We start from the raw sequence: 13,577 nt of genomic DNA, 5'->3' as shown, positions 1-13,577 counted from the left end.
GACCTTTGGAATTTTATTTTCAAATCCATCATATTTACTCAATGTAGCCTTTTCCTTGCTCCATTTCATAATCAAAAGGCAAATAGGCGGTTCCAATTAATTTGCACAAATTTCTCGAGCGTCAAATTCGCCACATGTGGGTGGTGGGCTGTAGGCTACGGATCCCATCGGCCCACATGACATTGCAGCGGCCTACGAGAGAATGGAAGGTTGGGCCGTCAGAAGCTAATGTCTACTGGACCTATTCTCAATCTACTTGGCCCATTCTTTTTTCCAGGCCTATTAGGCCCATTCTCCCCTCCTCCTACCCACCACCCACCCGTCCACGCGCTCCCCTCATACTTGCAGCCAGCTTATTTCATAATCAAAAACTCTTCCTAACAGTCTAATTTTTCATCCAAATTCTAAAAAATTATAGTCACAGAATCTAGAAAATAAACAAGCACGAATCACAGAGCAAATCACAAGGTCAGAAATTCCCGTGAACTTACCTTAAAAATGTGTTAAAAGTGATGTAGTATAATACTCCATCCGTCCCAAATCATAGGACGTCCTCTTAAAATCAAATTCGGTAATTTTTGACTAATAATTATACTAACCATACATATGCTAAGTATTACGTATGTTATATCACTAGATTTATATTTTAATTTTAAAGTACTTTCATATGATGTTATTTTCATGTTTGTTGGTACCGTAACATAGAATAAATTAACAAATTAACGGTCAAAGTACGTCATTGTAGACCGTGTAAAAAAATATAAACCTTATAATTTGGGACTAAGGGAGTATTGTATTTCCGATATTCAGGGAGAATACAGGAGACCAACTGACCCAAATGGTAGATATTTGCCTGACAAATGATTGGGTTTCTTGCAGGCACATTACTTATTTCATTCATATTATCACGTTTAGTACATGGATATGTAAATTTATGATACAGATACACCATTGGGGTCCAAATGTTCAGAGATACATCATCCAGGGAATTCAGGCAATGGAAAAGAATCAATCGGTGTGTGGAGCTAAATGCAGAGGCCTGATCATGCCACATTAGCAAGCACACCAGGCCCTGCCCTAAGATCATATCTGAGTAATGATGAACATGTCCATGCAAGTCACTAGCTTTGCATCCTCTATCTATACCTTCCTCTTATTCTGTATATATTCCCATTGGGTGTCCCTTTTTTCCCCTCTTTTTGCCACCTACATTTGGTGGTGGTCTAAGAATGAATCTTAGTAATCTCCCCTGAATGTAAGATGATGGCAGGTACCATCACAAGGGTATGCACAGTCTGTGTACTTCGCGTCTGCCCTATCGAAAAACCAGTCGCCTACTGCTTCAGCAATTCTCTGCATATCCAAGAAAAAAAGTACATGGGATGGGTCTGATGAGACTACTGGTTTTACATGTAGGAGCTCAGAGTTCAGACAGTCAGGAAATCTTTCGAAGCGAGAATGTTTTTCATGGCATCACTGCAGAGTTTGCGTACCTTGTTACCGAGACGAGGAGAATCCCCTGCGTACCATGTGTCCTGTCTCTCACTCTGGCAATGTGCGAAACAGGAGTTGATAAAAAGACCGTTCTGCCTTGCGCCGGAGAAACCCCTCACCGCATCGAGCATTTGATTCCTGAAACCTGCCATCATACATACACAGGGGGTCAGCCAATCTAGACTTGAATTGACAGTTTATAATTCATGGATCTGGGAGAACAGCCCAGTACCTTGTAAAAATTGCAGTTGGTTGCTATTACAGGAGGCATGATTCATCCTACATCCTCGCCATAGACCTTGCGGATCAGCCCTTTTGGGGGCCACACTTTGTTGAAGCTGGAAAATATAAAATAAAATCATGTCCTTGAACATTTTATAGTTTATATTTGTGGACCAACTTTATCATACCGTTAACATGCAAAACAACTGACAAATACCTGCCACACGTCATAAGCAGTGTTCAAAATAAAAGTTGGAGTTTGAATGTTTGGCACCACATTCTGGGGGAAAAAGCACTGTAGAGAGCACCAATTAGAAAAAGAAATTGTGAAAAACTAACTGTGTATATCTTTGTTAGATACTTCTTGATGTTTTCCTTACCGAAGTTTTATCCATGCGGGAGGTACAAGACCTAGGCAGGCTTCTTCCGGAACCCTGTTTTTGGTCGAATTTTCATGAGAACATAAGCGAAAAAAAGATATTGAGAAAATATTTTTTTTCAAAGGTATCGTATATTCTGACATAAATTAATAGTAGCATAACATGTAGAAGAAGTGTTACAGTCATGACGAACAGAAGTATCATAACATGGTGGACAGTGGCAGATACCTGCAATCTCACAATACCATTGAAGAAGTCCCTCATTTCTCGTTGCCCAGAAACATCAACACTGCAAATGGTAATTAAATCCATAACGTAATATCAGATGATTAGCTTTTACTCTACCAGTATTCATCCATAGCAAAGAATGGGCATGAAAAACTGCATCAAAGCAAGTCTCATTTCTATATGTGAACTTACAAGTCCAGAAACATTCCAGCATCAGCAAGGCACTTCACGTTTGTACTGCCGCTAAACAATCCACGGAACTCGTCACAGTGAAGTATGGTTGAAACACCACCAGCAGAGCATCCAGAAAGAAGTGCCTGGTAGAATTGAGTTGTGGCAAGGAAACATAAATTATTTCCAAAATCCAAAAGGCTAAAGAAAACATGATTAGCTGTGGAAGGATCAGTACCTGGTTAGCATATCTCATTCCTTGGGCCATCAGATCATCCATAGCAGCCTGCCAAATACGCTGACCTCGGAAATAAAGGCCTGCAGACTGGAGAAAGAAAACTCTGATAAATGAACCATGTAGTTCAGTAGAAAAAAACATAAACATGTATATTATGTAGTAATTTTTTTGGGGGGATGTGAAGTATGTATTTCTTCAGAATATTTGTTTGAATGGAATGTGCACTGTGTGCAATATGGAATGTAGGTCACTAGGAAGAAACGTGTACACTAAATATTACTACTATCTAAGAGAACTTAAACTTAAATTGAAAAACATTTTCCTTTGGGAAACATTAAACTTAGGTGATCAGTTATCTTGATTATCTTCTGAAACCCTTCAGCCCAGTTAAATATCAGGAAACCAACGCACTAAAATGCAGAAACAAAATTTGCACTCACCGCATCAGCCCCATCACCAGTGAAGGATCCGCCATCACAATATCGAACCTTCACTCTGTTCCAGTTGTAGAAATCTAAGAAGAAGAGAGCACAGTCATAATTTGTCAGCCACCAATAATTAATAGCAATATTCGCATGAACTATATCAAGACAGAATTGATCGAAAGAATACCAGGATTTTCTTCAGGCCTGTTACTCATTATCCCAGTAAACTGGAGTTGGCTCTCCATGTGATTTGATGAACCCCGCCGACTGCTCTTGCGAAACACGCAGCTTTTAACATCGTTGCACCAGCCTCCACCCTGGAATTCCAAACGAATCACCATCAGCTACTAAAGCCTGAACGATATACAACAATCTCTAGTGCCACAAAGTGCCATTTGCTCAAACTTATCTCTCTGTTCACATATATGGGAATTGGGGTGTATTTCTCACCTCCAAATTGACAAGCCAACTGTTTGCCCCTGATCCAAACCCTCGGTGTAGGTGATACCCTGGTAAGCTCCCATCCAAGCATACTGCCATGATAAACAAAGAAAGCTGTCATCGAGATTTGCCAACCAACCCTGCTATAAGCAAATGGAAACTTGGGTCCAAATTATTCAGAATTTATGATACACTACTCGCTAGACAATCAAGAATGTCAACTTAAGTTAACAGAAAACAGATAGCATTGAGTCCCCTTTTCCCCCAACTAGGTAGCAAGGAAATTTTCATCATGACAACCACCAAACATCCCAAGGCTCTAGATCCACATGCATATATCTATCAAGATCCACACATGATGCATGGCATGCTACAACCAACCAACAAAAAGGTTAACACTGCATGATCACTCAATCAAGGAGCACCTAAACAAAAAGAGGGGCACCAAAAAAAGAAAACATGAGCAATCACACTCCTCCTAATTTACAGGTGCTCTGAACCCTCTGTCCAACCAGGGTCAACTCAACAAGGACCGGATCACAGTATCACACCACTCAATGACTCAATCAGTGGAAAACCCAAGACCCCATTGACCCAATTCCAAGAGCTCACATGGGGGCAAGGCAAGGCCAATAAAAAAGCAATCTTTGCAGCCGGAAAAAAAAAATACTAGAATCAAGGAATGAACGAACAATTCAGGGAACAAGGAAACATATATACCGGCTCCCTTGGCGGCCGCCGACTGGATGAGCGTAATCCCGACGAAGACGCCATTGCTACCAGAGTTGGCATTGGTGGAGTAGACCTGCGTCTGATTCAGCCACGGCTCAGAGCCATGGACTGCCACCACCAAGAAGCCAAGAACCAGAGCAGCAAGAGCCCAAGAACAACCCATGGTTGATGGTTCTCTTCTTTCTTTGCTGGTTCTTGGGCCTTCCTCCCACTCCCAGCCTCTGCCTTCTTCCTGAGGAATGGATCTGGAAGAAGGGGAAGAGGAGGAGGGAAGAATGGAGGAGCAGAAGCGGCCAAGCAAGAAAGGAAGTTATACGCGGAGCCAAGTGCAGCTGGATGCTGGCAATGGCTGACAAAACAAAAGCGGCTGCTTCTGGGAGATTCTGTGGAGCGGTGTGCACTGCTACTAGTGCAGCTGCACTAGTGCTTCCAGTGAAAAAACGTGTAGTGTAATTACAGTTGTGAAGCAAAGCATCTCCCTATCTTGTGAGGCTGTAGAAATGGAGAAGAAGAAGAAGAAGAAAAGAAGCAATGGAAGGAGTCGCCCGGAACGTGGTGGTGGTGATGATGGAACTACGGAATCCAGGGGAGGGCGGCGAGAGGGTGGGGAAAACTGTGAAATGCAATTACTGCTTTTTTTGGTGGGCGTACTCGTCTCCATTGGAGCAAGTGACAGCTGGGAGCTGAGCTGAGCAGCGGCCATAGGCAGGCTGGTCACTTCCTCGCTTGCGCTTCTTCGACGCAGCGGCTACAAGCAGCACAGCTTTTTCATGGGGAGGCGCAAAATAATTAGTAGTGTCGGCTACGGCGATGAATGAGGATTGAGGAAGCCCAATGTAGTACTCCTACTCATGTCTCATTTTATACCGTGTTTAGATCCTAATTTTTTCTTTAAATTTTTAACTTTTTCCATCACATCGAATTTTTCCATTTATATAAACTTTCAACTTTTTCGTCACATCGTTCCATTTTCAACCAAACTTTCAATTTTACCGTGAACTAAACACAGCCTTAAGTGTGGCTCACGTTTCGAATCAAACATTTGATCGTTCATCTTATTTAATTTTTTTATAAATAATTTATTATTATTATTATTAGATAATAAATATAAATAGTGCTTCATGTGTGTCTTAATTTTTCATAAAATTTTCAAATAAAATGAATGGTCAAACGTTAGACAAGAAAACCTAGAACTGCATTTAAAATGGAACGGATGGAGTAAAGGATTTTAGTTGAACATGACACATACTGTTACTATAAATTTAACATTCGTTATTTAGATTCGTAGTACTAAAATGTGTTACATTAAATTAAAATTCTCTGTATTTTGGGACGGAGAAAAGTAATACAAGTACTACTCATACTCAAAAAATAAGTTCATTGTATTAGAAATAGAGTTTTAGAAAGTAGGACAAATATACTATAAATAATAAAGTGGGGGACAATTCTATTAGAATTTAGGGCCTATTTGGGAAAGTTTCTAAATGCTGCAGCTTCTTCTAGAATCAGAAACTCCTCAAAACAATCCAACTTTTGATCTAGATTATAAGAAGCTATAGTTGTAGAATTAAAAAAATAAAGTTAGAAGCCACTTCTTCCAGAATCAGAAGCTCCTCAAAACAATCCAACTTTTGGTTTAGATTATAAGAAGCTATAGTTGTAGAATCTAAAAAAATGAAGTTAGAAGCCAGAAGCTGGGATACCCAACTTTTCCAAATTCTCAGAAACTGACTAGCAACAAGTTGTTTCTTAGAAGCTCCCCAAATAGACCCTTAGTAAAGTGAAGGGTATCTTAATCTTTTAATTTTTGTATTAATATGTGTGGGATAAGTGAAAAATGAAATGATTTTGGGACGGAGGTAACTGCCACCCTTCCTTCGAGAAACAATCAATTTTTAGGAATGATTTGTCCATATGTATCTTTAAAAATTGTCTCTTAAGTTTATAATAATAAATAATACTCAATAATCCGTATCGATGAATTTTCTCGTTTTGTGTACCACCGAAAAACTCAACCTTTATGAAACCTTAGACTGACTAGTGAGACTTCTTGAATTTCTGACGGTGTAATTTTCATAAAAAAATATATATTATTTTTCTTAGAATTATTTTAAATTTGTTTTTAATTTTTATACTTATAAATCGATTATGTTATATTTTATACGAGTAATAGTTAATTTATTTGTTTGTACTCTCACTATCAAATTAATCAATAGTAACTCTCAAATAGGAGTATTTAGCATTCAACCATGCTGCTTGTCAATAGTACAAGTACAAAGATTTCTTTTTTGTCTTTTTTTTAATGTTTCTGTAGGAGTATTTATTTGCGTATTAATGTTGGTTTAATTAATAGAGGTGATTAATTCGCGTTTGATACCGGTGGCTGTTACTGTTGCTTCTTAATAAGGAGGTTAATTAGACAAAGAGAGAAGCTGTTAAATGGTGGTACAACAGCAACGTTTTGTCGGGGGAGGTTCCTAGACGAAATCACATGTTCTGCACAAGAACTCGTTTGGACGTTAGTGGTCTACACCAACTGATTGATCGTTTTGCGACTTGCGAGCTGTGTGGCACTCAGCCACTCACGTGTATGGGTGCCATTTCATGGTCAACTATTAGGAATACAAATGGATTAAAATATTCAATAACTTGCTCACAAAATTTAAAACAGAATGAAAACAATTTGAAAGTGAACAGATCATAAGAAGTTAAGAATTCTCCTCGTTAAAAGCATATCCCATGGTGCGCTTTTGGATTGAGCGTCGGATCCAAACCCTAGGTGGTATGACAGTTTTCAACAAATTTCGATCGATTTTTTTTGTTTAAAATTTTAATTCTCAAAAAATCATTTAAAATTTTCACTCAAAGATGCTTTCGTTCTGCGTCAAAACCTCAAGATTTCACTGTTTACGATCGGGTTTCGTCGAAAACCGAAACCTAGCATAGTTGGTAAGAACGGGGCAGAAAGTCCTAGTAGTATATTTTAACTTCTCTTTACTTCTGCACTCTCTCAAACCTAAAACATAAATATAGATTATATAGAGTAAGTCACAGTACTTCCCCCCGTTATAAATATTTTATGTTTAGAATAAGATTTGATTAAAGTTTTGACTATCCAACAAATTTTTAAAAAATGTTTAGCTTAAAATTAAATAGAAAGGATGGTACGCGTAAAGTTGTCTCAATAATATTATTTGCATTACAAACTTATTGAATCAAATGAATGTCATTCTTATATAAAACTAATAGTAAGAATTTTAAAATTTTACCCAAACTTATTCCCAGTGCCAAATGTAAAGTTGGCTACAACTCTATCAGGTGGAGTTGCCATGATATGTGCCATTCCGTATACCTCAACGGTTAGGATTAAGCCACGTTAACGTTAATATATACTTAAAACAAGTAATTAACTGTGCAACAAATAAACTTGCATCAACAACATGTCACAAGATATTTTAAGATATTTTTTTTACTGTAGAATTGTGGAATTAATACAAGAATTTCATACTTCATCTATTTTATTAAAAAATTATACATATTACAAGAATTTCATACTTCATCTATTTTATTAAAAAATTATATATATTAATATTGATATGGTATGCTGTTGCATATATATGAAAACACTGTCCTGGCAGTACGGTGCTGAATTCTCTGGCTTTTCTAGCACGCACAGTGTTAGTATATACTGCTGCTTAGAGTTGATCGACTGTATGTGTTTATTAAGAACAAAAAGTTTTTCACTTAATTTTTTGTTGAGAACATAATTAAAATAGAGGAAGCGTTGAAAAAACTAATTTTCCTATCAAGCTATAACCATTAATGTTGAGGAGTTAATTTATTAGGTAAATTTAATGAGGCATGATCTCAGCCATAGAAAACAATGGATGATATAGATTTGGCCAACTCTACTTGGTAGAGTTATATCCAACTCCAGGGGATCCAGACCCTCCTCATATGAGGGTGTAATTGTCTCATTCTGGTACACGCACGATACGTCCACATATACAATAAATAATGCTGGTGCAAGTAATCCATCTCCATACAATACGGTGGGGACCATTGGTCAAGGATATAATATGCTCAAATTAATCACTCACTAGTGATAGTGATTAATGTACGTAGCGCTCGCTAAAACGAAGCCCAACCAACTTTTCAACCATCCAGCACGTCCCCTGGATATGTACTGATGTACTACACTACTGTACAGCTTCATCTAAATCTCCTAGATACTCCCTTCATTCAAAATTATTTCAAATTTCGATTGTTTTTTCAAATAAATTAGTTATATTTGTAGTCTATATGTATCTAAAACTTAAATGAAGAAACAAATTAAGTGTATGATCAGAATTCGGAAGTCATAATTCTCCTGCTCTATTTATATATTAATATATATAAAGGCAAAGCTTTTGCCCTTCTTAAAATAAATAAATGTACTCATGATTTCTGTATCAGTAAGATAGTATTTTTTTCCCGTTTTGGAGGAAGGGAGCAAGAGAGAGAGATTCTTCTTGCTCAACTTAACTAATTACTCGTAATAATCTCGTAAAGAAATGCATGGATTTTTAGCTATAATGCACGGCACAATCATTTCCGGGAGTACTCCCTCCGTCCCATAAGGATTTTGAGTTTTTGTTTGCAACGTTTGACCACTCGTCTTATTCAAATTTTTTTTTGCAAATATAAAAAATGAAAAATTGTGCTTAAAGTACTATAGATAATAAAGTAAGTCACAAATAAAATAAATAATAATTTTAAAAAAAATTGAATAAGAAGAGTGGTCAAATATTATAAACAAAAACTCAAAATCCCTTATATTATGAAACGGATGGAGCAGTAAATTGAAGTAGTAGTAGATTTTAATCATGACAAGCATACAGGCATGCATCAGCATGGGCAAATCGGTGTCCCTTTGATAAATCTGGTGTTCAAAAGCAACAATCAATCTGTCATGAAAGCAGATCAGACCATCAGATCGCTGGACTCCGGTCAAAAAGGCGAAGAAAAATATGACGCTGCTGCCGCTAATCAAGCAGCCATCAAATTTAATCCAAAAAATAATAGATCGTGAGGACCATTTTGAAAACGAAAGGATGCGAATCGCATTTGGCCCGTGATTCCAGGACAGCGAAAAAGGAGGGATTTTTAACGACCAAAGCATCGGATCAGATCATCCTCCTGCCTAATTATGTCCTGCACTGATCCCACGATAAACTTAAACATCAAGGAAAACGCATAAAGCAGGCTCAATTATCCTCCATTGACATTAGAAATAAGAAATGGTCTGCATTTTGATCACTGATAAAAAAAAATTCTCTGAAGAATTCAGTGTTCTTGGACAATTGTCATGAGTTGGCAGCATTTACTAAATTGGCCGCCCGCCGACACACACACACGAGCAGATGAGGGTTGGATCCACGGCGAAATGCTCCTCCTGCTTTTGAAGAGCATATCCAGTGATCTTTCAGACTTTGGTCATGGCCTCATCATGGAGACAAAAACATACCTGAACCATAACCATTTTCAGTTTTCAGATGTACTACTAGTAGTATAAATTCAGAGGAAGAGATGGATCGGCTTCGATCTACTGCAAGTGCAGCTAACTAGTGTACTTGAGATTAGTTTCAGTCGATCATATTGCTCGTTGATCTGATGCTCGTACGTATGTTCAGGCTTGAGAGGTGGTGGGTTCAGATAAGCTTAATCTCTGCATGGGCACTTGTTTGTGTTTCGATGGGGACATATCACATATACAATGCATGATGCTGCTATGATAGATTAGGTTAGGTAGATCTATGAGATTTCTTTAATGGACCATGAATTATCTAATCACACGCATCAGTACAATCACAGTAGGGATTTACCTATATATCGTACTGACAGTACTAGCAGCTAATCCTTGTTCAGATCTGTGCAAAAAAAAATTACTCAATCTTATCGTCTGTGTGAGGGTTTCAGATCGGTTTAGCTTAGTTCAGTCAGTGACTGACAGAGCCAAGTAGCGAAGTGGAGTGTAGAAGACAGTAGATTAGTAGCGTATTCCGTACTTCAAGAATGGCGCAGAAAGCACGAGGAAGTACAGTATCCCAGTTCCGTCTTAGTAAAATACGGTATTAGATAAATACGAGACGAAAGCATAATATATACGAGTATATTTTGGGAAGAAATGAGTAGGTACGAGCATGCAATGCGTCAATGGCGGAGCGGAGTAGAGAGCAGAAGGCGCGTGGAAAGCTGCATCGGAGCACATGGATCTGCTCTGCATATGCCTGAATTTGCATTGCTACTGCTTCAGATAATTTACTCCCAACTCTGAACAAGTGACCTGCCTGCCATATTTATATTCGCTGAATCTTGCGCTAAATGTTTTTTTTTAAAAAAAGGCGAGTAGAAAGACAGAAACCGGGAAGAGTGATCTGTAGCATGGGTCAAGCAAGGTTCAGAGTCTTCAGACAACCAGACAACATGTTCGGTTGTCTCGTCTGTGTAAGAAGTTCAACGCATCAATCTATTATAGCCGGGCCGGCATATGAACAGGAACAGCCACCCCGCAAAAAAAAAAAAAAAACAAAAACAAAAAAAAACAAAAAAAACAGGAACAGCCAAGGAAAGGAAATGGAGCGAGTGTTGGTGCTGCTTATTATTCATCAGGATCGCATTCACGCATACTCCTATGCTGTTGCTGCTTGGCTTGTTGACTCTCATTGGCTGTAACTAACCATGTTCAGAGCAAGTAGTGTAGGAGGTTTTTCACTTTTGCTGAATCAGCGTGCTCGAACGCCTCTCCAATTATTCATATTGAACGACATTAGAGATGAGATAACCATTTGGAAGACCGCAAAGGTTGCTCGAATCCCCTGATGGATACGAAACTCCTATGGCGCGATCCATCGCTTGGGGCGATCGGTTCCCTGCCCCAGACGGTATACCGTTTTACTTTCCTATTTTAGTAAGTTATACATATCAAGTTGCACATTTAAAGTTTATACAAGTTTGTACACCTAAAGTTTATAAACCAAAAATTTATAAGTCAAAAGTTTATATATCATATTCAAATTCATCTTTAAATGCATTTGAATTCAAATTCAAATTTGAATCAGTATATAAACTTTTGACCTATAAAAGATGTGTAAATCCTAGATGTATAAACTTTGGGTATATAAACTTAAAAAAAAACTATATGGTAAAAAAAATAAAAAGTGGTGAAAAAAAAAGGGATCGATCGCTTAGCGATCCCTTGATGGATAGCCTCTATTTGCTTTGGTTGACCTGTAGTTTCGTAGGAAAATATGTAGTGCAAACCACATATGTAGTGAAAACTTAGAAACTACCGTTGGATCGAAAAATGGACGTCCGAGATTTGTCCACACCACCATGAGTTAAAATTTAACTTGCAAATGTGGTTTGCACTACATATTTTCCGTTTCGTGGTGCCTTTCTTTCACCACATTTAGGCACAATGTTCTCCCAGCAATCTCTCATCGGTTAGATTTATAAATTGTTTATTTGTAACCTTTTTCTTTTATAATCTTAATAAAATTTGGTTGGCCGTGTCTCTTGGTCAACCCGGCTAAAAAAGATTTTGCTGAAACAGTGATGTGCATTTGGTCCATATGCAGTAGCAGCTGCAAATGCATACGGGAAGTTGGACCGCGACTCCGACGGCCCATACTTAGCCCGAACAATCAATCATCGTAATTTGGGCTAAGAATAAAATAATTTGGGCCTAGCAAGAATAATGCCCCAAAATAAATTTGGGCCCAGCAGGAATAATGCCCAAAATTTGGGCCTCTTGCCAAACTCAGGCCCATCCAAAATAAACCCCAACTCAGCCCAGCAATAATAAAAATAGGAAAAATAAAAATTTTATTTGTGGCTGCTGGGATTCGAGCCCAGGTCTCCACGGCCACAACGTGGAATTCTCACCACTAAACTACAGCCACAACTTATGTCCTCCTGCAACATCAAAATGTATTAATACAACTTCTGTATTTCCATTTTTCTTTTATCTTGACATCATTTTCTCGCTGCTCAGATTATCTGTCGTCTGAACCCAGTTCTTAGTTTTTACCATATCTAGCAATTCATAGCTTAATAAAGGCCCCGATTTGTTGGAAAAAAATATTTTGTGGGATTTCAATCGTACAGAAATATTTCCTATGGAAGTCTTTAAAACAAAGGATTGAATCCTATTCTATCATTTAAAATTCCTATGAAATAGACAATCTTATAAAGATTTTGAAGAAAATTTATAAGAACTTTAACCTCTTGAAAATTTTCTTTTTTGAGTCCATCTCTTTTATCCGATTTCTGCGTTTTCATGCAGTCCAATCAAACGGTTATTCGTGTGTGTTTTTTTTTGTGTTTTGTAATTATCTGTGTTGCACTTAAGTTCTTACTAGAATCACGTGTTTTTTTCTATTTCTTCATTTTTTTTTCATTTATGTGATTTAAAGGGGCCCTAAAATTAGACCCTAAATAATTTCATAGGCATAGAATGATATTAGGTCTTTTGATAAATACTCAGGGGTCTTCCGGCTAACTCCACAAGGTGGTGAGCTCGCCGGCTTGTGTTCGAAGTCTCACTCCTTCTATTTATTTGATATTATGTCATTCCCTAATATTCGCGTTTATTTTTTATAGAATGATAATAATGGTAGCCTTGTAGGATGATGTTTCTCTGCCACTAAATAATAATTTATGTTAGTTACTTTATTAATTATTCCCTTTCCAAAAGCCTAAGCCTTTAATGTGGCCTGCCTAATAAATTCTACTTTCCCTACGCCACTCCTTTCCCTTTCATCCCCTCCCTCGCGATTGGCAAAATGCATAATCGACGCAAAAACATGAAAAAAAAGAATAATCTCCTCAAGCTTGTCATTTTTCAGGTTGTTTGCTCCAGCAAAAGAAGCTACTAGCATCAACAAATCGATTATTCTCATGATCTCATCAGCATCTGCTTCTACTAGATCACCTCAACCTCCTCTGAAAGTCTTAAACCAAGAACAAGAACAGGTTACAATCACTCTGAACCGAAGAAAGCAAATTAATCTCTCTGAATCAGTTCCAGTAGCGTGCCGGATTCGTCAGGCAGGTGCAGATGAGAGAATCAGGGGCGAGTTGAGTGACGGACAGGTTGGTGTGTGTATCAGCAATGCACTCTGCCTTTTCTTTCTCCCATGGTGCTTGTCTAGCCAGGAATCGAATTATCGAAGGAGAGAGGAGGACGAACACCTGTCCAGATCC

The 13,577-nt window shown here is 38.0% G+C and overlaps 1 protein-coding gene and 1 non-coding gene across 2 annotated transcripts; both read right to left on the bottom strand.

Moving 5' to 3' along the window:
* Nucleotides 1–846: 846 nt before the first annotated feature.
* On the bottom strand, nt 847–4,946 carry LOC127779911 (pectin acetylesterase 12-like). Its single transcript, XM_052306842.1, has 12 exons — nt 4,320–4,946; nt 3,609–3,691; nt 3,346–3,475; nt 3,174–3,247; nt 2,734–2,820; nt 2,517–2,641; nt 2,325–2,385; nt 2,097–2,150; nt 1,934–2,011; nt 1,727–1,832; nt 1,494–1,639; nt 847–1,353 (listed from the first exon to the last, which is right to left on the bottom strand). Exons 1-12 carry the CDS (start codon nt 4,492–4,494, stop codon nt 1,237–1,239), a joined length of 1,236 nt encoding a protein of 411 aa, XP_052162802.1. The 5' UTR covers nt 4,495–4,946; the 3' UTR covers nt 847–1,236.
* A 7,256-nt stretch (nt 4,947–12,202) lies between these two features.
* TRNAH-GUG (transfer RNA histidin (anticodon GUG)) lies at nt 12,203–12,274 on the bottom strand. Its single transcript has one exon. It is a non-coding gene; the product is annotated as a tRNA-His (tRNA).
* Between the last annotated feature and the right edge of the window lie 1,303 nt (nt 12,275–13,577).

Source organism: Oryza glaberrima, chromosome 7 (genome assembly GCF_000147395.1).
Source record: "Oryza glaberrima chromosome 7, OglaRS2, whole genome shotgun sequence".
NCBI classification, from domain to species: Eukaryota; Viridiplantae; Streptophyta; class Magnoliopsida; order Poales; family Poaceae; genus Oryza; species Oryza glaberrima.
Note: the sequence above shows the minus strand (reverse complement) of the source record. Positions and strands in the feature narration are given on the sequence as shown.